Below are 25028 nucleotides of genomic sequence, written 5' to 3'. Positions count from 1 at the left end.
TGTATGATTACATTACATTACATTACATTTATTTGTCAGACGCTTTTATCCAAAGCAACAAAATAGTATCTTGCTGGAGCCTGATACATAGCTGTGGATGACCTAAACCTTTTCTCCCCCAGTGAGACTAGGCCAATCATGTTCAGCCACTTCAGACTACCTGTCTTTGCCAGCCAATAACAAAGTCAATGGCAACATCTGTGGGTTTCAGAACCTTGGACAGCATTCAGGGGCTGGCTGTAGTCTACCATCTCCACAGGGTACGCTAGAATTAACATTCATCTTTCAAAGGAGTGAACACCCACACACACCGTCAATGAGAAATGAATGTCACTGATGTCCTCCCTCTCCACCTGAGCTTATGTGTGGTGAGTGTTCTGGAACAAAATGGCTGCTATGCTCCACTCAGGTGGGAGCTACAGATTGGTGGTGGCTGACTGGGCTGAGGAGCCTTTCTCTGCATCAATATACACATACTTTTATACATGGTATTACATTACAGGCATTTAGCAGACGCTCTTATCCAGGGCGACTTACACAACTTTTACTTAGCATTTACATTGCATCCATTTATGCAGAAGGATACATACTGAAGCAGGGCAGGTTAAGTACAAGGGTACAAGGTGACCTGTGACCTTTTTTTTTTTACACACCGTCACCCAAAGAATATATATATATATGGTAAATGGTAAATGGACTGCATTTATATAGCGCTTTTATCCAAAGCGCTTTACAATTGATGCCTCTCATTCGCCAGAGCAGTTAGGGGTTAGGGGTTAGGTGTCTTGCTCAAGGACACTTCGACATGCCCAGGGCGGGGTTTGAACCGGCAACCCTCCGACTGCCAGACAATCAATCTTACCTCCTGAGCTATGTCGCCCCCAGTATGTATGTATGTATATATATATATATATATGCACACACATAATGTATATCAATACATTTAATGTGTATATCTATATATATAGCTATAGTAATATGCTGTAAAGTATGGTACTACTGGTCCACAGTTTGCTCTGGTTAGAGTGGGATGGGTGGAATTGCAGGTGTCGGTTGCCGATCCGGTCTTGCCCAGCGAAGGCTGGCTGTCAGTCACTCTGTGTAGCACTGTAGCACTGATAGCACTCATTCTGCTACGCTGCATCTGGCTGCAGCATTGCTGGGTGGAGAAGGCTGTGATCTCATTAGCCAGAGGGACGCAGGGTTGGAAAAGGTCCACGCTTGCTTCCTGTTAATGGAGCTGTGTTCCTTTATACGCCCCAGCGTCTTTCCTGTGGGTCTTCTACCCTCATTTGGTGTTGAATTCGCACTGGGAGTGTTCTGTGTTTGTGCTGTGGACAGTACTCCTGTGACAGGGCTGCAGGTGCAAAAATAGCTTCAGGGTTTTTTTTCATGAAATTAAGTTGTCATGGCAACACATTTGGCTCACACGTTTTTATGGTAATCTTGAGCAATTCTCATTCCACTGTATAAATCATAAAAATATTTTAACATTGTAGTGTGTCTCTGTTCAGATACTCTGTTGAGATCATTGTTTTAACGGTGCATAACTCCAGGATGAGACCGATGTGTAGTGATTTGGCCCCTTTTCCTGAAAAACAGGGCAAGGAGGGGGGTTTGCTTCCTCTGTTCCTGAGACAGACGGAGAACGTGGATCAGGGAGTCTGTGTCTGGGAACGAGACGGCTGCTTCCACCATTTTTCTGTTCCTGGAAACAAAGAGAAAGGATGGGGTGGGTGTCTCTCGTATAGCGCATGGTGACATGACCATATCCTTCCCTCCCATCCAGTCTCCTGCCAGCACCTCGCCCATACATGAGAAAGGGAGAGAACAGCACAGTAATCATGGTACGCTTTCCTTGATGCTAAGAAAAGACTAACGATACATAGAAAATAATGGGAACACAAGCAGCAGAGCCTGTCAAACACGTTTAGCCATGTCCCCTCAATACATAGCAGTGTCCCCACAATGTGGGTGTGTATCAAGGTGTTTGTCGCATTGCGGTTCTAATAGGATATGCAACCACTGTGTGAGGGCACATGTAATTCATGTACCGGTTGTGTATCTCATTAAGAGTGTCCTACATTGTAGTTTTGCATTGTTTTCTAAGCGTATTACCAATGTGTTTTTGTACATTCTGTAGTGTGCCCTCATTGACCCCTTTAAGAGGTAGGAGTTTATATTGTGTCTTCATGTTCTAGGGTCTGAATGCTGAGATTTAGATCAACCTTCTAACCGAATGACGTAAAGAAGTAGCAACATATCTGTCGTTAGCGCTATACTTAGCGCTATACGTGCGCGTGTGTGCTATAATTAGCGCTATAAGTGTGTGTGGACCCAGGCTGCTCTGATCATAAACGCGAGCTGCCACACACTTCTCAGCACGCAGCACGCTGCCATTTTATTACCATTCCCAAAGCGTGGATAATCGCTCTTCTCGCTTGAACCGACCACGGACCGGACGGCAGGCTTTCCTTCATTTGTAACTTTTCCGACCCGGGCCGGGCTTTGCGGTGTTGCAATTAAGGGAATGGATTCGTGAAAGGAGAGAGGCCTGCTGAGGTCATGGGTACGCCGTGTCCGGTTACCGCCGACGACGCAGATCGCTAAGAGCAGTGCGGCGTGCCGGCGCTGGTCTAGAGACAGAACTTATATTTGGTGGCTTGTTAGTCACCATCACTGACACATTCTGTGGCAGTCTTCTAGTGCAGGCCCGTCTACCAAATTACTCGACAACTCCTCATTGGAAATTATTACCTTGGCACAGGTTGGTTTTTTATGGGTCTTTGTTGTCTTGCATAATTTAATGAATATTTGTCCTGGGAACCCAGCTGTTAGAAGTAAAGTGGAGTGGAAGAATAATTGACTGCTGGTACACGGTAAGATTTTACTCTGATATAGTTCATTAGGTTCTTATTAGACTCATATAAAGTCTGTTAAGTTTGAATAACAGCTTAACTTGAGCGTCTGTTACTAAGTGCCTGTAATTGGAAACATTGTGGTGGGGGTTTGCTGTACTTTCCTGTGAAAGTGTTCAGGCCAGTTGCTGTCACCGTTACTGTCGCCTTGCTTGCCATGGTAACCATTGTCATGGTTATTTTTTGCTATTGTTACTGGTCTAATCGAGCGGCAGCTCCATTGTTGATTGGTTGGTTGCTTTTGTGTGCAGGAAGTCAGGAACTCTGGCTGATTTTCAGGAATTCTCAGATCTGTTTGATCATTTAAGATACTTAATCTTATAAGCTGTACAAGTTTGTTTGTGAAAAATTATTATTTTTTCAATTCTAGGACAACGTACGTACGTAAATATTACATATGTGAAAGAGTCTGAAGTCTGTGTGTGGGGACAGGGTTGTTACAGTGTGTGTGTGTGTGTGTGTGTGTGTGTGTGTGTACATGTGCGTGCGCGCGTGTGTGTGCATGTGTACGTGCGTGTGTGTGTGCTTGCGTGCTTGCGTGTGTGTGTGTGTGTGTGTGCATGTGTATGCATGTGTGTGTGCGTGGGGACAGAGGCAGCATTTCTCTGACCAGAACAGTTCAGTTTCCAACCTCATAAATAGCTGTGAACGTGTGAATTACTGTGTTGGCCTCCACTCAGTGCTACAGACCTTTCTCCTGGCATCATTACCCTGAGCACTGCCCTGTATTGGACTTCATCTATTTCACCTTTATTTGGATAGAAAGGTCTGTTTGTGGGTTTCAGATGGAGATATTTAAGAAGACCTGCTGGTGAGTGAATGAGTGAGTGGGTAGGTGAGTGAGTGAGTCAGTCAGTCTGTCAGTTAGTTGGTGAGTGAGTGAGTGAGTGAGTGAGTGTGAATGAGTGAAGGAGTAGGTAGGTGAGTGAGTGAAGGAGCGAGCGACTGCATAGGTGAGTGAGTGAGCAAGTGTGAACGAGTGAGGGAGTAAGTAGGTGAGCGAGTGAATGAGTGTGTGTGTATGTGTGTGTGAGTGAGTGGGTAGGTGAGTGAATGAGTGAGTGTGAATGAGTGAGGGGTGGATGAGTGGATGGGTGAGTGAGTGAGAGTAAGTTAAAGTGAGTAAATGAATCCTCTTTATGTTCTTTATCCTGAAGCCTGGGGCAAAGTTCCCCACTAGACTGAACTTTGGCATGTTAACTATAGCCTGCTGTTGAAAAGACTGCATTGTGTGTTTGTGCATGTCTGTGTGTGTTTACCCTTTTTTTGCCTGTGTTTTCTCCCACACTTCATGTCCCCTTGAGTATTTGGGCAGACTGACAGACGCTCTGTGTCTTGGTTCTTATGTAACCCCTCCAGCTTCCCCTCCCACCAGGAACCAGCCCTGGAAAACAAATGCCTGGACAAAATGGCCTCCGGCCCGACCGTGACCCCTGCTGCTGTGGATGCCTTCTGCTTCCTGTGCTCTGTGTGCTCTGCTGCACTGTCTTTGAGAGCAGAAAGAACGCGGTTGAAACCTGGTCCAAAGAGCGGCTGGTTTAGTATGTGATTTAAACCTGGGTCTGCGTTGCAGTCTCAAACGGTGGTAGATTTAGAATGCGGTTTAAACCTGGTCCTGCATTCCAGTGGAGTACTGTTCAAACAGTGGAAGATTTAGAACGTGGATTAAAGCTGGTTACATTACATTACATTACATTACAGGCATTTAGCAGACGCTCTTATCCAGAGCGACTTACACAACTTTTACATAGCATTTTACATTGTATCCATTTATACAGCTGGATATATACTGAAGCAATTCGAGTTAAGTACCTTGCTCAAGGGTACAACGGCAGTGTCCTACCCGGGAATCGAACCTGCGACCTTTCGGTTACAAGTCCAGTTCCTTACCCACTGTGCTACACTCCGGTTATTGGTTAATGTTTCAAAGAATGGCAGGTTTAGAATGCGGTTTAGCCTGGTCTGTTGTCCAGGGTCGAAGCGCGGCTGGTTTAGAATGCGGTTCAAACTTTGTTCTGGGTTTCAAGTTCAAAGGCTGATGTGGTGCAGAACATGGTTTGGCGGTGGTCCTGTCTTTGGTGTTGCTTGCATCTCTGGTCTGTGTGATTTACTGCGGGGCCTGCTCCTCGTGTGCCTAGTGGGTTTGTTGTAGGGATGGGCATTTGGATGAATTTCTGTGTTTGAGTACCCAAGGGAATGTTGATAGAGTGCTTGTTCCATCCCGTTGTGGGGGGGGGGGGGGTTGACTTATTAACTATTTTATTTACTTTAAATAAACCCTTTCTTACCATGATGGACCAGCACAATTGAACGCACCGGTGTGTGTGTGTTTGTGTGTGTGTGTGTGTGTGTGAAGGAGTTCACTGGTACATGACAGGAAATGGTGTGGGCTGCAATTTAAATGCAGAGCATTACGCAGTGTTTTGGGGAGCGCTGTGGTGTTAAATATACCCTGCAGATTAAACCCTGACTCAGCCCCCACACCCACATTACCTCACATCAGCTGAGCGACCCAAACACCAGTCACAAACACAAACAGACATCTTTCTTTCTTCTCTAAGCAATGAGATTAATTTTTTATTTGGTGCGTCTGAATAAAATTCATCTGAGGCTGGGGTGTTTGGTTAGCTGTCACTCACTAATTTTAATCCTCACCAACCACAAAGCAGAACACAGAATCTGCCTGTGAGGTGTGACGTTCACAGCCCAGTATGACATCATTCTTGGTACAGAATGGAATGACCTCCTTCACAGTACAATATGTACCTCATCAATAACTGGTACTGTTACCTTTTTCCTTAGCGTAGCAAAGGTACAGAGTGGTTTTGAGGATGGGTCTTTGATGTAATGGAAACATACTCTTAACGTTTCACACATTGCAATGTAAGTATTTGGTCCCTGTCCAAAACAGGATTAGCCAGATAAAGCTAGTTAACCCTACCCTGTGACAGGCAGCTACTGGAGGGTTGTCTGTGCTTCTTTCATTTCACGGGGAAAATAAGGAAACATTAAAATAAAAATAATTTAAGGTAATAGGACTAGTACAATCTCATTGGCATCTCATGTCGTTGAGTAGGGTGTTACCCTGGAAACTACGGACTGCTCAGTTTGGGCAGAGTTCGGAGGCGACGCAGCTCAGCTCTGTTAACATTGAGGTGAGTTTGTGAGAGATGAAACCAAGGCAGCCGTCATGCATATTTAACTTTCCACACCAGGACTGGTCACCTTTGCTCTCCACCTGAAGCTCAGCACTGATCCTGGAGCAGTTTTCAATCTCACGCACTGGCTTTAAAGGTTAGAATTAGGAGTTTGGGATCAGCTGACCCTGGATCAGCTTCAGAGGACTGAAAGCCTGAGGAGCGTGTGAAACTCACCAAATATGGAGGATCTGGGGGTGTGGGGGCCGTGCTACAATGGAGCTACAGTGTGGTTGCCTGGTTACGGGGTCTGTGATTACTAGAACTTTCCCCATTCACAAGATGTTCTGAGATTCCTGAGAGTGCACCGATCTGGAAAACTGGGAGATGCAGTTCAGTGGGTGTATCTGGTCTTCTTTTAGCCTTTTGAAATGTGCTATTAAGCATGTCGTTGGCTATTTTTGTTAAATTGAGTGCTATTGTTCAAGGGCCGGGAGATCAGACGGGGGTGAAATAATCACTTCTGTTGAGTTAATCCATGTAAACAATGCTTTAAATCAGATGAAGCTGCCATGTTGTTGTCAACTGTTTCTGTGAAACGGAATGAAAGCCATTAATCTTTCATTTTGTGTAACATGGTGAAGTGCTGGCAGTCCATAGCAGTCTGTAACCTGATATATACTGAGTATATATACCGATATAAAATGTTTTAAAGCCCACTAAGTGTGTGTCTGCGTATGAGAGAGAGAGCGAGGGAGAGAAAGGGAAGGAGGGAGAGATTCAGAGGGAGGAGGAGAGGTAGAACAACCGAAAGTCTGTCTCCTCTTATGTAAGGAGATTAACCTACTATTACCTCACTTCCTGTGTGAGTTACTGGAGTGGCAATAAGACAGGAAGCTGTTCGGCACAAGGACGGGGATTGGGGGGGACTCCTCCCGCTCCCTGTCTGTCCCGTGTGTGCCGACGCCGGGCAGGCTAGCTTCACTCCTGTCCCAGCCGAGCGACGAGGACACCCCGCCAAAACAGACTTTATCACCCCGCTGCGCTTGGACGCTTGGGTCACGCGCCGTCTCTGTCAGCGAAATCACAGTGCTTGTCTTCGTCTGGACAAACAGGAGACGAACCGTTCACTCCTGACCCAGATACCCAACAGCCACGAATGCACTGAAGTTTGGTCGAGTAGGGAACAGTTTCCTTGGAGGCAAACATGACATCCCTGATAAAAGAAGCAAGGCTTAATGCCATGCTTGTGCATCTTGTGCATGGTGCATTCAGGGGACAAACATGCTTCATATTCGTAGTGATTCTCTGATCTCTTGGGACAGGCCAAGGTGAACGGTTCTGTTCCTGAAGGACTGGTGTGTGCTGTACATAGGTTTTTGTTTTCCCCTGTTATCCTGGCTTAATTAGCTCATTAGCTCTATATACCCATGCTGGTTCACTTGTACATTGGTCCTCAGAAAAAACGTGTATAGTGGTGTCAGAAGTATGGTATTCATTCATTTAGCTGTCATTCATGGGCTCATCAATACATTCAGCTAAATCTACACAAATGATCATATAAGTGACTGGGCTAAATAAATAATTAAGGCATGAAATCCAGAAACATATATGCCCCCCTTGCCCTCCTTTGTCTTAGGGTGTAAATACTCAAATCTGGTTCACCTGTAGCCTTAGAAAGGATGTAGATGTCCCAGGTAAATTTGCTCGGGGTAAAGCATATGTTTTCTCTTCCTCTTGCAGATGTTTGGCTCTGACCATGAGGACACCTGTTCCAAACTCACTATCAAAGTTCCATCATGCCCAGGGCCATGCCACCCGGGCCCTGGTTTTGGACATCTGAAGTAGACCTCCCTCTTTGCTGGCCCTGTACCCCCTCGCTGCTCTCCCACCCGCTGTACATTAACGATGGACAGCCCCCCTAAACTATCGGGGGAGACCCTCATCGTGCACCACATCCCCCTGGTGCACTGCCAGGTCTCGGGGCGCCAGTGCTGCGGGTCTGCTAAGCCCCCCGCCCCCTTTGCCCCCCCGGGGGCCCTGAGCCTGACCCGCACCACCTCCCTGCCCGAGCAGGACGTCCGCCACCGGGAGGCGCTGGTGTACAGCAGCCTGATCCAAACTTCCGGCAGCAACAGCAGCAGCTGCAGTGGGGCGGGGCTAGGGGAAGGAGGCGGGGGTGGGGGCGGGGCCAGCCGGGGCCGAGGAAGCCTGGCCAGCGACGACTCCTCCTCCTTCACCTCCAACGCCTCCGAGGAGCCGCCCCCACCTCCTCCAGCTCCGCCCCTCCTTAAATCCCGGGAGAGGGGCACCACCTTGCGCCACAACCCCTTCCTCCTAAATGCTGAGGATGAGGAGGAGGACGAGGAAGGTGGCAACCTGAACGGGTACCTGGAGGACTCCTCCTTCCACCTTCATGGGAACTCCAATGCCAACGTCAGTCTCGATCAGGGGGCGGAGACATCGCCCTTCCACCTACATGACTTAGGCTACACCCCCGAGCCCTTCCTTCTACATGACTCCCTGGGCGGGGCCTGGGGTGCTACCAGCCATACGGGGGCCACAGATGGCCAGGAAAGGGGTCGGATTGGCTCCTCTGGGGCCCATTCTCAGCTCCAAAGTCTGGGCCTGCCCGGTCTGGAGTCCCGGCGTCACCATGGCAGCAGTGGCTCAACCTTGTCCATGGAGTGGGGCGAGGAAGAGGAGGAGGACGAGGACCAGCCGATGATGAGCGGCCGAACCTGCAGCTGCTGCTCCAGCTCAGACGCCGCCCCGCCCGCCTCCTGCTCCAGCGGCCTATCGGAGCCCTTTGCCGAGGAAGGGCTCCACCTCCACCAAGGCTACGGCAGCGACTCGTCCTGCAACAGCTCGGACGGCGTGCTCGTCAACTTCAGCGCCATCTACAACAAGATGAACAACGCCGTGCCCGCCAACGCCAAGCCTGCCAACCTCAACGGCTCTACCGAGCAGCGATCCTGCACCTCCTCTGACGAGCCGGGGGGCGCCTTCTACCTGGACCTCCAGGCCTCCCCCACCGAGCCCCACGCGGGCCTGGACGCCAACTGCAACTCGTACCCCCTGCCGCGCGAGGGCCAGCAGGACCTGACCTCCTGCTTCCAGAGCCAGGTGCGGCTGGTGGTGGCCACGCAGAACTACTACAAGCTGGTCACCTGCGACCTCTCGTCCCAGTCCTCCCCCAGCCCGCTCGGGTCCTCCGTCACCAGCTGCACCGAGGAGCCCCAGGGGGCCAGCCCCACCCAGCCCACCGAGTACTACCTCTTCAGACAGCGGGAGGAGGAGGAGATGTCCCAGGTGTGTGTGTGTGTGTGTGTTTGAGTGTGTGTGTGTGTGTGAGAGAGAGGGTTATCTGGGTATGGGGCTCATTGGGACCCTGAAGAACAGATAATGAGACATATCAAATGAAGAACATTAAACTAAATGGTGTAACACAAGAAAGTCAGCTTGCAATAAACTGGATGAACGGTGTTAATGGGGTTATGTCCTTACGCAACGTCCCTGGTGGCGTATGCTGTTTCTAATATGGTTTCAAAACAGCACTGAATGATTTGTAATTACTTTCAGGTGCTTTGCACTAAAAATCTGAACTCACTGATGTCACAGTAAGAGAGCCATGTAGAACCTACAGTTAGTCACTGAAAGCCTAATATCTGAACCTTTCTGTCCTGCAGAGGGAGGAAGAGGATGGAGCGAGGGGGGAGAAGGGGGTTGAAGACCCAGCCCTAAAGGTCATCGAGGGGCAGGTGTACGTGAACGTCTCCCCGGCCGTCGGCAGCCAGGGCGTGGCCGAGGGCGGAGACAAGGGCCGCCTTCGCTCCCGCAGCTACGACCGCCACCTGGACAAGTCCCCCTCCCCCCGGCTGGGCTCCCTGGAGCGCATGCTCAGCTGCCCTGTCCGTCTCAGCGAGGGCGCCGCCCACTCCCCGTCCCTGGCTCCGCCCCGCGTCACCTCGTTCGCCGAGATCGCCCGCAGCAAGAGGCGGAACGGGGGCGCGGCGGCGTGGTTCGCGGGGGCCGCCGGGGGGTCCCCCTCGCTGAGGGCCGGCCCGGAGGAGGCCTCGTCCAGCCAGTCGCTGGAGTTCTCCCCCGTCCCCGAACTCCTCCAGCTCAGTCACAGCCACAGCCTCCCCCCGCTGCCCTTCACCCGCTGCTGCAGCCAGGGCAGCCGTGACACGTCCCCCCACCCCCACCGCAACACCCCTCCCAGGGACCCCCCTGGGGGGGCCCACCAGGAGGCGCGCACCAAAGCCGAAGGTAAGAGAAGCCTAAGACAACCCCCTAACCCCCATCCTGGGACCGTCACTGAACATAGCCATAGTCGGGATGAAAATGTCAATGAAGTTCAAATCAAATCAAGTCAAAGTTTGTTTATATCACACGTTTTACTAAAACACCTTGGCATCGACATCCCTTACAGTACATTATACCCAGGCTGTTTAAACCCTCAGGAAGACATTCACTCTGAACATCAGACAATTACACACTAAACATGTCACACAAAGCTATACTTCAGAGTCATGCTTAAAATGTGGGGTGCAGCTTTATTAAAATAAGTATTTTTTTCCCCAGAATTTTAGTTTTGGTTCAGAAATTGTGCTTTCTCCATGAAGAACAGTGATTAGGTTATCAACAAACAAAAAAACTCTGAAATCAACTTAAAAATATCCCTACCACACAACATTTACGTAAGGAGCAGTGAAAGGCTCCTGTCTGTTCGCAATAGCCTAGTGAAAGTGATTTATAACAAAACTGTTTCCTGTTGGAGAGGTCAAAGGGCAAAGGGCGAGCCAGAGAGTACTCTGCTGTATTCTGGTATTCCTTCGCTGGTGCGCTTCCCTGTGTATGTATACAGTATTTATTAATAGGACGCAGATTATCTTGGATATATAATTGTAGCTGGTCAGGGTTTGCTTTTGTTTTTGGTCGGTGGCTGTGTCGGTTTGCGATTGTTATTGCGTGGTTGTGCTAACAGTACTCGTGAGTACACAGGTGCAAGGCTGGCTCGACGTGAGACAGGTATCAGAGAAAAGAAAGGGTGTTATCGCCGCGGCAGTTCAGGGAGGATAAATATAGCGAGGTCTTGGATTCCAGGGCTTCCAGCTGGTTCATTCCGTTTTCTTGTATGGAACGGGGAAACGTTGTCAACTGCTGCAGTTTTGGAGGAGAGAAATTGATCATCTCGTGAAAAAAATGAGACATCAAACAAGATATCTGTGGTTTGTTATCGCAACCCTTACCTAGACCTCTCTCTCTCCGTTTATATGCTTCCAGTCCATGAAGAAGCCAAATGAATGACTGTGCATTCTCTCTCTGTCTCTCTCTGTCTCTCTCTCGACCTTCTTATTTGTCCTTGTGCATTGTACTGTTTGTGCTGTCTCGGGGAACTACTGTAATGGTTGTATGCATACCTGTTTTTCAAATGAAGATGGAAATTTTCAATTCTCAGACTTTTCTGGCTTCGCGGTTTGGCGTCACGGACGGTTGGCCTTGTGTGAAATTCAGATGGACGTGTGTGCACCTTTTTAAATTAAACTGAGCAGCCTTTCCATGACACAGCCTTACCTAGGGAAGCAAGTCATGTGTGTTTATCCACATTCGATTATAAATTCACAGCAGGTAGTATTTGAAGTCTTACTGGCATGGCGGTACTGCACAATGGCTGGCTTGGGTGCTTGGGCGCAGGTGGTTTCACTGCCAAACAGATAGGGGATGTCAGAATGAACAGTGGCTCATTGCTCAGTCGTGTTATTCTAAGCCAATCCGGTCCAGCCATTCATCCAAAATGGCTGTCGATGCCAGCAGGCAGACTCGCTTTCCTTGCGTGGAATTCCGTGGAATTCCTGGGATTCCAATGACATAACACTGGGGCAGGCAGTCTGTTATTGGAATTGCCTGTAGTCTTTCCAGCTGTTTCTGCCTCTGAGGGTTTCGATTCTGAGCGAACATTTCAGATTCCTGAGACTTTGCCCCCCTCCCCCAAATTATTATTTTTGGCTGGACTACAACAGCGGGGCCAGCCCTATAAACGTGAATGTCTGTGACTGAGTCACTGAGTGATGAAGTTACACCATTGGTCGGCCGAGTTGTGACGTTACACCATTGGTCGGCCGGTCCAGCCATGTACTAGGTTTTGACCTGGTCTTGTTTTGTAAATATCCTCTCTTTCATTTAACTGCCATGACAATTGCTTGTATGTTTCTACTACATTTTTTTTTCTACTCGTGTTTCTGTGTCATTGTGTGATCATTTTGCATTGTTCTTGGCGGGAGAGGGGATAGCTTGGAGGTGCACTTATGCTTGTTTGTGATATCAATGATATTATATGATGTAGTCTGTAGTGATGATATGAAATGGTAGATATAAGCTGTATACAGTGAGCCCCATGTTTGAGACAGACACATTTATTATTGATTTGGCTTGTACTCCACAATTTTAGATTTGTAATCAAACAATTAATGTGTGGTTGAAGGTCACTTTCTCAGCTTTTATTTAAGGGTATTTTTTATACATATTGGTTTCATCATGTAAAAAATTACAGCACTTTTTATACACTGTCCCCCATTTCAGGGAACGATAATGTTTGGGATAAATGGCTTCACAAGTGTTTCTGATTAGTCAGCTATGTTCAATTGCTTCCTTAGTGCAGCTGCGCTTTCAGTGTCTAGTCATGATTCTAGGCTTTTGATCGCCTTTGGAATCTGTTATTGGCGTTTCTCAACATGAGTTGTCCGATGCAAGTCACGGAAGCTATTATGAGGCATGAGAAAAAACAATCAGAGAAATAGGCCAAACTTTAGGCTTACCAAAATCAACTGTTTGGAAAATCATTTAGAAGAAAGTTGTGGTGAGCTCAGTAATCGCAAAGGGCCTGATAGGCCAAGGAAGACCACTACTGTAAAATTCTGGAAAATTCTTGACCCACAAAGTCATTGACCCGATCTGAATCCAATTGAGCATGCGTCTCATATGCTGAAGAATAAACTTACGGCAACCAGCCCCCAAAATAAGCAGGAACTGAAGATAGCTGAACTGCTAAACAAGACTACTTTCACTTACATAACAATTTATGTCCCAAACATTATGGGGCCCTGAAATGGAGGGACTATGTGTAAAAAGTGCAGCAGTGTCTATATGGTGAAACGAAAATGTACAAAAATACTCCTAAATTAAATCTGGGAATCAGCACTTTACCCCCGTGCAAATCATCTCATTACAAACCTAAAATGGTGGAGTATGAAGCCAAATCAAGAAAAAAAAATGTGTTTGTACCACCAGACATTATGGAGCTCACTGTATGTATATGAGTCCGATGCTGTATGTCGGCAGTGATGCAGGGCAATGATGCAGAGCGCTGTTGAAGGGCCCTTATGAGTGACAGGAGGTTTAATGATGAGGACGGGCCTTTTAGCCTGCGGAGACTGGCCCGCAGTCTGGGACGCCTTCTGCGCTGTCTCTCTCGAATTACTGTCCATGTCATCGTGGTGCTGTTCGCTGCCAGCCATCTTAATGGGGGGGGGGGGGGGGGGTGGGGTTTTGTTTACCACCAACATGGCACTGCTGCCGTCAGCCGTGGATGCAAGGTGTACTGTCAACAGACCGGTCAGCAGGACAGGAGAGTGTCATGTAGACAAATCACAGCCAGGAGAGACTGTAAGCTTTCAGAAGGTATTTCTCTGTGGAAACAGTGGAAGTGCTTACCAACTAAGCTGGTACGTAATACTGCTTTAGTGGGCCTGTATATATCAGTGTGTTTGGTATTTCCTTGTCCAGATGGCAATACATTATTATTTTTCCGTACAAGCATTTTTCGATTGTTGAAATTTGTAAAAATGCTTGTTGAAAGAGCTCATTTGGAGTTTTAAAAACGGGTGATGAGTTGAAACACGTTAGATATATGCAACCAGGCACTACCCTGGATTTAATTTGTGTCTGGGTTTATTTTTGAAGTGTATTTGTGTGATGAGGGAGTGGAGTGCAGTGCTTTTCTCCTGGGCTGTGGTCTCTCGAGGTTGTTTTTATCACCATGGCGGTCCAATGTCTCCCCCTGTGGTGTAACGCGGTATTGCAGGGAAGGTGCAATGACATTTTGTGGTCAGCGCATGCGAGACAAACAGATTGCGCAATCGGGGTGACTTCACACGGTACACATGCTCTCTCGCTCTCTCGCTCTCTCTCTCTCGAGGAGTATAGAGAGCAGGGCTGAATGCTGTTTAGTCATACAGGTTTTATCCCGGTTTAGCGGTAATGACAATGCAGTTTTAGGTCGGACGGCCTGCGCTGTGGGAACAGGTGTTCGGTACTGTGACGTGCGCTTATTCCTCTTGTCTGTGTTGTCAGTCTGCCGCACTGCTGCAACGCTGAGCTGCTGTGTTGTCTTGTCACATGCTACAACAGCCTTTTCCTTTAGGATATTTTAAATCTAGAAGCACACAGTAATTTAAGCTTGCTTCCTATTATTATCATGTAATTTATTATTGCTTTGTGTTATGTCCATTGCCTTTTTTTCTTCTTGTTATTTTTCATTTGAAGCACAAATATATTAACATTACCACAGTATAATGTATACTTTATAGTGATTTTGCCCCTAAAAACTATTCTAGGATAATAATGTATTGTGCTAGTAATGTATTAAGACTTCTTGGACCTGATTGATATGTCTAACAAGTACAAATACATGTACTGATATCTGTCTTCTCGTAAGTTATTTTGATCATAATGGGTTATGTTTCCCAGTGACGTGTCTAGAGGGTTATGTGTATGTGTAAGGTATTAAGGCTATTTTAACTGTGATGGCCACAGATCAGGCATTGATCAACCGTAATTTGTTGGCTTGTCTTTCACTCCTTTGCCTCGCCCGCCCTTCCTCCCCTCTTCCCCGTCCCGTTTCAGGGGGCTTGTCGTCGTCGTCGGACGGTCGTCCCGCGGTGGTTCGGTACAGCAAGGACCAGCGGCCGACCTCGCTGCCCATACAGCCCTTCACCCTGCATCAGCAGCTGGGGCACCAACCGGGCAAGCTACTGAGGCCACTGCTCACCGAGTACGTCAACAACATGCAGGGCCGGGCGGGGCAGGACGGGGCCCATGAGCGCCCCCCGGAGGAGCAGCGGCGCAGATGTGCCCCCGCCCCAGGCCCCGCCCCCGCCCCTGGCCCCGCCCCCGGCTCTGTCCGCCCATCCCCGCTGGGCAGCTATTCCCCCGTCCGCCAGCAGGGGGAGCAGCGCCCCGTGACCTGCTCCACCTGCTCATCCGGCCCCCGCCCTCCTCGCAGCCTCTCCTGCCCCGTGACGGCCGGCCTCCTCCCCGTCCGCCCCTCCCCCGGGGGTCTGGGACACGCCCCCGAACCCGCGCTCCGGGAGGCGCCTCCTCCCCCGACCCCGCCCCCGACTCCACCCCTGCTGAGGAAGGACCCGCCCACCGCTGCGATGCCAGCGAACCGCCTCCGCCGTGAATTTCTTCCCGCTGCCGAATTCAGCCCCCTGGGACCCCTGGAGCCTGCCCAGCACTGCGGGGGAAGCGAAGCGGGCACAGCCGCGCAGAGCTGCTGCTCAGGACCCCAGGCGCCCAATGGTAGGTGTCTAACACTCTGCCTGCTCTGCAATCCATTTTTTTGTGTGTTAACTCCCTGGGGTTTTATCCATTCACGCTTATATGCATGCTGCCTCTGTTTATTGATATATGCATTATTAATTTTAAGCCCGTGTAACAGATGGCAGACGTCTCATTAAGATTAAAACCACTAATCTGCAATGTTGTGAGCAGAACGAAAGCTTGGTCTCTAAATCATTTCTGCTAACTTTCTTCTTATTCTTCTCTGTGTGCACCAACACCACCATCTGTCTCTCTTCCCTCATCCTCTCTACCCTTCTCTGTCACTTCTTCTCTGGTCTGTTCACTCTGTCCATTCCTGTCCTTTGTTTTACTCGATTTTTTGCCTGCCTCCTCTCGACTTTTTCTCTATCTGCCCGGTATTCGTTTCTTCTCTTGCTCTCTTGCTGGTCTTCTCTGTCCCTCTGGCTCTATCTCTCCTGTCCGTCCGTCCGTCCATCCCCCTTCCGCTCCCCAGCGCACCACCTCTCACCGCAGGCCCTAAAATGGCGGGAGTACCGCCGTAAGAACCCCCTCGGGGTGGAGAGGGCCGGCGGGGGGGGCGACTCCGCCGCCCCCCTGTCCAGCAGCCTGGACGGCAGGAGGGGCGAGGGCAGGCTGGCTCGCCGAAACGTGTTCGATTTCCCAGCATCCTCCAGCCACGCCCACAGCCGACAGAATGGTGCACTTACTCACGGTGGTTCTGCGGGGGGAGGGGAGGAGAGAGAATGTGTGTGTGTGTGCGTGCATGTCCGTGCACGTGTTTGTCGTGCATGTGAAAGATCTCCTTTTTGTGCCAGTGTTGGTTATGAACGTATGTGGAATTCCTTCAACAGATTGACTCTGCTTGGATAAGTGACCGGCAGGGCTGTACTGTACTGATACAATAGCTTTAGCTTTTGCTCAATTATTGGGGGTTTTTACGTTTGAAATATCTTTATATATTGAAATGATAGTTATTTTATCATTTTAAGTATACTGAATGGAAGGATACATATAGAATATCTGTATATGATTACTGATAGATGTTTGATGCTGACTGATGCTTACAGAGGTTTATAGAAAGTGTACACATTATTCTTTTATATTTACTAAATCATTTGACTGGCAGATTGATCAGCTAAAGCCACAAATGTCTGACAAAAGTGAAACGGTGGTGAGATCTCATTTGTTATGGCTTGTTCGTGATCTGTTGCCATTCAGTCTTGTGCTCACAGTTGTGTGTTTGGGCGCCCCCCGCAGGCCAGTCCGCCAAACAGCAGCAGAACTACTACAGCGACATCTTCCCCGACTATTTCTCGCTGACCGAGAGGCCCCCCGAGGAGTTCTGCCTGTCGCCCGACGCGTCTTCTGAGTCCCTCTCCATCGACCTGCTGCAGAAGAAGGGTGGGTTACCATGACAGCGATTGTGTGTGTGTGTGTGTGTGTGTCTGTGTGTGTGTCTGTGGGGGAGAGGGGATGTACCCTTGAGCAGTACACTTAACCTGAATTGCTTCAGTGAAATATCCAGCTGTGTAAATGGAAAGTATGCTTTGTCTGAGTCTTTCGTTGTTCCGGGTGAGAGTATCAGCTAAAGACAGTATAGTTTATACAAGAAAACAGGGCAGGTGGATGGAGCCCAATGTCCTGTCAGTCATTTTTGAATGCAGTCTAGTACAGAAGAACGTGATGCTTGAATTAAAGGCTTAAAGAGCGGCAGGTGTGCCGGACCTTTCTATTTCACCGTTCCACTTCACACCGCAGGCGCAAGGCGCCATTATTCCCCGCATATTGATCCCCAGCGCGGCTGTTGTTACCGGGGTAACGGCGGAGCTCCGCCCGCAGTGCTTTAAAGGGCGGAGTCTGGCAGTCACGGGAGACTGAGCGTCTCTGTGGCCCAGCTGTGCTGTGTGACGGACAGCCTGGAATAGACCTCCATCCGTACATTCAGCCGTCACGTTAAAAACCGCCCAGTTCCGTCTCTCCTTCGCTCTGATTGGCTCAGCTAATGACGGGCGTCTGTGTGCTTGTGTGTGTGTGTGTGTGTGTGTGCGTGCGCGTGCATCTTCCATATTTAATTTGAGGCTTCCAAAAAGCGCGCCATGTTAATATTTCACGGCGATCAGCCGTATTTCATGAAGTGAGAGTTGATGAAATTTAGAGCACATTCGTTTTATGGTGGTGTCACTGTCGGGAGCACCACTCATCCAGAAAACCAAACAGAACTGCATCAATAAACAGAAGGAGTGCCTGAGACGCTTACCTGACAGGATATGGAAAAGCCAAATGATGCCACGGAACCATTTGAAATAGAAGCGAAGGTTAAACAAGGTGTCTGTTTTTAACGAGAGCCAGCACACGCACTGTTACAAGCTTTCTGTGACTACAACAGCAGCCATATTATCTGAGCCTGGGGTGTTAATGCTCTTGTGCTGGATTATAATTGTTGAGGCTGGTTGCCTTGGTGGCTCTACTACGCAGTAGCACTGTTAGCAGTTAGGCTGATAGAGTCATTCATAATTGGTCATATAATATACTGGGAAATAAAGTATAAGGAAGTTAAAAAAATTTTCTCACCAGAACCATGCCTTGTGGCTTTGTGCTGTGCAGTGGATTTGCTTGTTGAAGTTGAGAGGGTCATAAAAAAGAAGGAAAATAAAGTGATTAAGCATGAAATTAAAGAGGAAGTCAGATAAGAGAAGTGTTTCGGGAGGCTTTCCGAAGCACTTTCAGTCCAGAGAGGAGTGTGGGTCCAGCACTTTTCGGACGTTATGCCCGGTCATCCATTTCTCTGCTTCCAGCTTCCATGAAGAAGCCAAATGAGTGACTGTGCATTCTCTCTCTCTCTCTCTCTCTCTCTCTCTCTCTCTCAATTTCAATTCAATTTCAAAGTGCTTTATTGGCATGACAAATATAGGCACTTGTGTTGCCAAAGCAGTGGTTACAACATACAACTATATACAATGAATCCGAGGATGTGAATTTGTTATATAAAAAATATAAAAATATATACAAAAATATCAGTAAGTGATGTTAGGTGTGTGTGTGTGTGTCTGACTATCTGTGTGTTGTGTGCATGAGTGAATATTATGTGTCTGCTTGTACGCGTGTATGCTGTGTATAAATGTGTGTAAATCTCTCTCTCTCTCTCAGCACTGGTGAAAGCCATCAACACGGCGGTTGATTTGATAGTGGCTCATTTCGGTACCAGCCGGGACCCTGGAGTGAAGGTACTGTAGTAAATGCCATACAGTTGTAATGTCACATGACAGGAAGTTAAAAATGAAAAAAAGGTGACATGACAAAGCATGTGTACACCTTTCTGTCTCTCTCTTTCTTTCCCTCCCGCCTTCTATTTTCTCATTCCCTCCCTCTTTCTCTTTGAAGTCTTTCCAGATTGAAGGATTATTTAAAAGATTTTTTAAATGTTTTTAACTGGAAATACCATGTGTTGGAGACTTTAATTCTCATTATGAATGCCTCCTTGATGGGTATGCAGCACATAAATTTGAGAATTTGTTCTTAGATTAAATTTTTTAATTTCAGCAGTCCAGCAGATTTACGGAGTTTTAAAATTTAGTCTCTCTCCCCCTGCGCCTCTCCCTCCCTCCCTGTCCCAGGCCAAGCTGGGGAACAGCTCGGTGAGCCCCAACGTGGGACACCTGATCCTGAAGTACCTGTGTCCCGCCATCCGGGACGTCCTGCAGGACGGCCTGCGCGGGTACGTCCTGGACCTGATCATCGGACAGCGCCGGAACGTCCCCTGGAGCGTGGTGGAAGCCTCCACACAGCTGGGTCAGTGAGGAGGAAGATGGTGATGCTGATAATGATGATGATGATGATGGCGGTTCTGATGAGGATGATGTTGATGACGATGACGATAATAATAATTGTTATTATGTAATGTGTTTAAGTACTAGTGCGATACAAGCACAAGATGTATGGGGAGCCAGTTGAAAAAGATGGGTCTTTAAAAGAGACTCAAAATTAGATGTTGCATAACATTTGTGTAGCTCTGATGTTTTTTGGCAATTAATTCCGAAGTATAGTTAAGGATGATGCTGGCGATTCAGTAATGGTAGGTGTGGCAACAAGGTTGATGCTGATACCAATGAGTTTTGACATTTTACAGTTTTGGCCTGGACATAAGCCAAGGCTCATGGGAGATGTAGTCCAGTCAGAGTGATTGTAACCCTTCCCCCATGTCTTTCCTCAGGCCCGTCCACCCGCGTGCTCCATGGCCTGTTCTCCAAGGTGAGCCAGTACTCTGAGCTCACCAGCCACAGCATGAGGCTCAATGCCTTCATCTTCGGCCTGCTCAAGTGAGTCCCTCCCTCAGCTCCTCCACAGTGTGCTCCTCATACATTCTGTCATTTAGAATACCATTATGAGCTGCTTTTATATTACTTTGCAATTAAATTTGAGGTGAAATGGAGAGGGAGAAATTGAATTTAGCCAATAAAATTTTCTGTTTTACCTTTTAAGGCAGTTACTGTACTTTGAAAGTGGGAATTGCTTCCATGATTATGTCCATTATGTACAAGATCGTTGTACAGTAAATTTAGTCAATCAATCGATCAATCTAAACTTGGTATATTGCAATTTTATACTGCTAAAATTTACATTCACTGAAGTCACAAAGCGTTTCAGTGAACCTGCATTTAGTTGAGCAACGATATGAGATCATATTATGCTGGTTGATGACAGCTCATAAAAGGATGGCTTCATCACTGCTGCAGAGCTGGACATAAATGCAGAAGGGTGTGGTCACCTTCTTTATGTTATGTAAATTGGAATCCCAGCAGATGATCTAGGCTATAGTGTAAGATAAATGAAATGTTTTAGCAGGCTAAATTCTCTTTGCTTAAAAGAGTAAATGAGAAAATATTAACATCAGTAGAAGTCAATTTCTTTATTTATGAACTTTCAAAGGCATTTTTAAAATGCGCATTGTGATGCACGGTCCTCCACTGTCGTCCTGCAGCTGTTTCTGCACCAGAACAAGGGCTGTAGAACTCCCCACACACTGCGTCTGTAGAACTCCCCACACACTGTGTCTGTAGAACTCCCCACCCGCTGTGTCTGTAGAACTCCCCACACACTGCGTTTGTAGAACTCCCCACACACTGCGTCTGTAGAACTCCCCACACACTGTGTCTGTAGAACTCCCCACTCTCTGTGTCTGTAGAACTCCCCACTCACTGCGTCTGTAGAACTCCCCACGCACTGCGTCTGTAGAACTCCCCACCCGCTGTGTCTGTAGAACTCCCCACCCGCTGTGTCTGTAGAACTCCCCACTCGCTGTTTCTGTAGAACTCCCCACTCACTGTGTCTGTAGAACATTCCACTCACTGTGTCTGTAGAACTCCCCACTCACTGCGTCTGTAGAACTCCCCACTCACTGTGTCTGTAGAACTCCCCACCCGCTGTGTCTGTAGAACTCCCCACTCACTGTGTCTGTAGAACTCCCCACTCTCTGTGTCTGTAGAACTCCCCACTCACTGCGTCTGTAGAACTCCCCACGCACTGCATCTGTAGAACTCCCCACTCACTGTGTCTAGAACATTCCACTCACTGTGTCTGTAGAACTCCCCACTCACTGCGTCTGTAGAACTCCCCACTCACTGTGTCTGTAGAACATTCCACTCACTGCGTCTGTAGAACTCCCCACTCACTGTGTCTGTAGAACTCCCCACTCACTGTGTCTGTAGAACTCCCCACGCACTGCGTCTGTAGAACTCCCCACTCACTGCGTCTGTAGAACTCCCCACTCACTGCGTCTGTAGAACATCCTGCTCACTGCATTTGGGTCTCAGCCAGTTGATTAGATTGAGTGATTAGAGTCACCTGTTGGAGGATTCAGGGGTTGGGGTTTAAACTGTGTCCTCATTGGTCAGCTTATTTTGCCAGCAGTAGTCATGGTACTGTTGGCTGTACTGAGAATGTTCATGAACAGTACTGAGAATGTTCATATGCTGTAATATAGCGGCAGAAACTCCTGGTACCAACTGGAACCTTCTAGAGCAGTGGTAGCCAACACTAGTCCTGGAGAGTTCAAGGCTTCGCTGGTTCATGCTCTGTTGAAGGAGCAGGCGATATGTGTCCAGAATTTCATTAGGAGGCGCACGCCAGAGGACAGCATCTCACTGTGGTTTTTCAGCACTGTATCACCGCGGATCCGTTCAGATCCCTCGCACTGCTGAGATAAGAAGCAACCCCCGCTGTGGACACTTTAATGAACACAAAAACAGACAAAGAGGGTGGGGTGGGGGGATCAGCCGGTGCAGACAGGAGGCTTTCTAACACTCTTCCCCCGACTTCTGGTTCTTAATTTCCTGTCAGCGCTCGGTCCCGTTCACCCGGAAACGTGGGTCATTAGCCGCGGCCCAGTCACCCTCGCTGTCAGCTCAGATTAGGGCCACTGTAATGGAAGGAACAGAGCAACCCCCCCTCCCCCCACCACCCACCTTCCTTTTAGCTGAGAGAGGTTTCCGCCTTCAACCGAGGCAAAGGAGAGGACCCCGTGTTGCTACAGCAACTGGGAGATCTAGATGAACGTACCCATAATTCCAATTAGCCTGAATTAGAACAGCGTTCCTCTTAATGATAGCGGTAGGATTTATGATCCAGATGGTATAAAGTAGAAGATCTCTAGATCCGCTTTTGGTTCTCATCCTAGTTGTGGTTCTGGGAGACAGTGGATATGCCAGTTCTTTTTTCTTCTTTTTCAGTTTTTTTTTCTTGGAGAGTTATTACTTCAATCACTTTTCTCTTCTTTCCAGTTTGCGGTCCTTGGAGTTTTGGTTCAATCATCTCTACACGCATGAAGGTAAGGATATATTTTATAAAAATGGAAGAGGGAATCACACTTTCTCCAGGCATATACATCTATTTTATTTATGATGCTGATGTTTTTTAGTGACAGCCCAGCTATAGTTTATTTCCTTTAGTCTCTCTGCACAAGATTAATAATCCTTTCTGGCATATATTGACTTCTATTGCTTTTGTAGCCTTTTTGCTGGTTCCACAGGCTAACCAGGTAGCGAGCTCCGGAGCTCCCTCACACTGAACGTTTTGCCTCTGTACTGCTGAAGGTGAAAGGTTTTGGGTGGATGTACTATATGACTAGATTACATGATGGCAATGGATGAAAAGTTCTTGGGCACACCTGTCTGTGAATATTCATAATATATCAGATATCCTGTGTTCGATGTGTATGTTAGGACCTTAAAAGAGTCAAAGAGGAATGCCAGGTTAAAGTAGATGCAATTATCGTACAGTGTGTTCAATAATATCACTGTACACAATGTGCACTGCAAAATGTTTGTGTAGTGGAATGGCTATATGCGAATGTCGTGCAGGAGGTCTCCTCGAACCATTCCTCTTTTCCCCTGTATACCCAAGGATCAGAGGAAAACCCCAAGTCATCAAAGAAAGACACAATCACAACAAAAAAGTACATTAATGATCCTGCTTGCATGCTTTAATTAATTAATTAAGTGCTGATTAACAGTCAAAAAGGACACACCCTGCAGCTCTCCAGGGCCGTCCCTGTTCTTGTGTAAGAAAGCAATAGTAATATACGGAACCTAGCAGCTGATCTTCTACAGTGACCATCTGGTTACTGTAGAAGATCTTTGGCAATAGTATCTGTACTTACTCCTTCATTCTCCAAACATTGCAATATTGCAGTACATCTGGTTATGCTAAAAGATCTGTGGTAATGGTGTCTCTTTCTCTGTCCCTGTCGCTCCAGACATCGTAGCGGCGCACTACCACCCGTGGGGCTTCCTGCCCCTGTCCCAGGGGGCGTGCCAGCCGCTTTTCGAGGAGCTCCTCCTGCTGCTGCAGCCCCTCTCCCTGCTGCCCTTCCACCTGGACCTGCTATTCGAACCCGATCTCCTGCACAGGGGCCAGGAGCACCTGCGGCACAAGGAGCAGCTCTGCTCCACCGGGCAGGGCCTGGAGCAGTCCGCCCGCTCCACCTTCCAGCTGATGAGGGGGTGGGGCTCCCTGGGGGCGGAGCCAAAGTGGGAGGGGGCTGGGCAGAGGAAGGACAGGGCGGAGCCGAGGCGGGAAGGTTCGAGGACGAGGAATGAAGGGGCGGAGCCCAGGACAGAAGGGGCGGGACACAGGAGGGAGACGTTCGGGGTCAGGTCCGAGGGGCCGGGCAGGGAGGCCAAGGGGGCGGGGCCAGGGGTAAGAGAAGGGTCGAGGGAACGGAAGGTGACAGAAATCAGAGGGGATTCCAGGAGGGAGGCGGGAGGAGGCCTTGTGCAGAGGGCGAAGGGGGTCGGGGGGGAGTCGGGGCCAGGCCAGGACGCCGGGGAGACGGTGGCGGACTGGGGCCGGGACAGCGATAACGGCAACAGGCCCAGGGACAAGCAGGCGGGCTGGTGGTACCAACTCATGCAGAGCTCGCAGGTCTACATCGACAACTCCGCCGAGGGGTCAAAGTTCGTCAAGTGGGAGAAGAGGAAGAAGCCGGCGGGCGAGGCCGCGGGGGGTCGGGGCGGGGCGGCGGATTCGGGGGCGGGGCGCAGGCTGAGCCCGCCCCCTCCTCGGGAGGGCGTGGTGGAGGGGGCGGAGGCCAGCCAGGATGGGGCGGGGCTAAAGGAAGGGGGCAAGAACAGCAGCAACAGCAGCAGCAGCAGTAATTCCAGCAGCGCCGCCAGAGGGTGGCGCTCTTGGATGGGAAGCCCCCCGGAGTTCGTCCTGGGCGAGATGAAGAAGAGCCAGGAGTCCCAGGGTCCGGAGGCCCCTGGAACTGCACCAGGGGCCCAGGAAGAGGGGCCCTCACCAGGCCTCCGCTGGAGCAGGCTGTTTGGAGCCGGTGTTGGCGCCCCCCTCAGGACGGAGAAGGCGGAGCAGCCTCGACTTGCCAAGTCTCAAAAGAGCAGGTCATTTATTGCCATCCTTTTACAGATAAATCAGATTCCGGCATGAGGAGTTACATTGCCTGTTTATGTATTTTCTTAATATTTTGACAAAAATATTCATGCGATTTCAACTGCTAATCCTCCAGAAACTTTGAATGGGTTCATACTTGAAGGCTTAGTAGTTAAATATAAACAACTACAGAAAGAAATACAGTTTCTTAGAACAAAAAGCATTATATGAAATGGAAGACTTAAAATAACTTTCTGTTCTTTTTGGTCCTTCTAGGCTTCCGTCAGGGTGGTTGAGCCTAGACAAATCAGTGCTGGACCTCATGGCTCAGACGGTGGGGGCGGGGAAAAGGCCAGACTCACTTCCTCCGCCTTCTCAGAGCCAGGCCCCACCCCCGGTGCAGCAACCAGAAGCGTCAGCTGCCAAGCAACACCCACCACGGTAACGGAACATAGCGTTCCTGACATGTTTGTTAAACCGGTTATTTTTGTCCTCCCATGTT

The 25028-nt window shown here is 48.7% G+C and overlaps 1 protein-coding gene across 3 annotated transcripts in view; it reads left to right on the top strand.

Moving 5' to 3' along the window:
- LOC118237509 (iporin-like) overlaps window positions 1-25028 on the top strand; it is a 37613-nt gene that overhangs the window by 9485 nt on the left and 3100 nt on the right. Inside the window, exons 2-13 of one of the 3 annotated variants that reach the window (XM_035436287.1) lie at window positions 1603-1732; window positions 7799-9367; window positions 9745-10327; window positions 14963-15640; window positions 16137-16340; window positions 16901-17044; window positions 18791-18867; window positions 19258-19432; window positions 19854-19959; window positions 22420-22466; window positions 23394-24537; window positions 24803-24967. In XM_035436287.1, coding sequence (XP_035292178.1) covers window positions 7964-9367; window positions 9745-10327; window positions 14963-15640; window positions 16137-16340; window positions 16901-17044; window positions 18791-18867; window positions 19258-19432; window positions 19854-19959; window positions 22420-22466; window positions 23394-24537; window positions 24803-24967 — 4727 coding nt within the window. In that variant the 5' untranslated portion in view covers window positions 1603-1732; window positions 7799-7963. The remainder of the gene's footprint in view (window positions 1-1602; window positions 1733-7798; window positions 9368-9744; window positions 10328-14962; window positions 15641-16136; window positions 16341-16900; window positions 17045-18790; window positions 18868-19257; window positions 19433-19853; window positions 19960-22419; window positions 22467-23393; window positions 24538-24802; window positions 24968-25028) is intronic. The other 2 variants (XM_035436286.1, XM_035436288.1) reach the window with 2 other exon arrangements.

The sequence above is a fragment of the Anguilla anguilla genome, chromosome 10 (genome assembly GCF_013347855.1).
Source record: "Anguilla anguilla isolate fAngAng1 chromosome 10, fAngAng1.pri, whole genome shotgun sequence".
Classification (NCBI taxonomy): domain Eukaryota; kingdom Metazoa; phylum Chordata; class Actinopteri; order Anguilliformes; family Anguillidae; genus Anguilla; species Anguilla anguilla.
The sequence above is the reverse complement of the archived record's forward strand: the minus strand, read 5'-3'. Positions and strand labels throughout refer to the sequence as shown.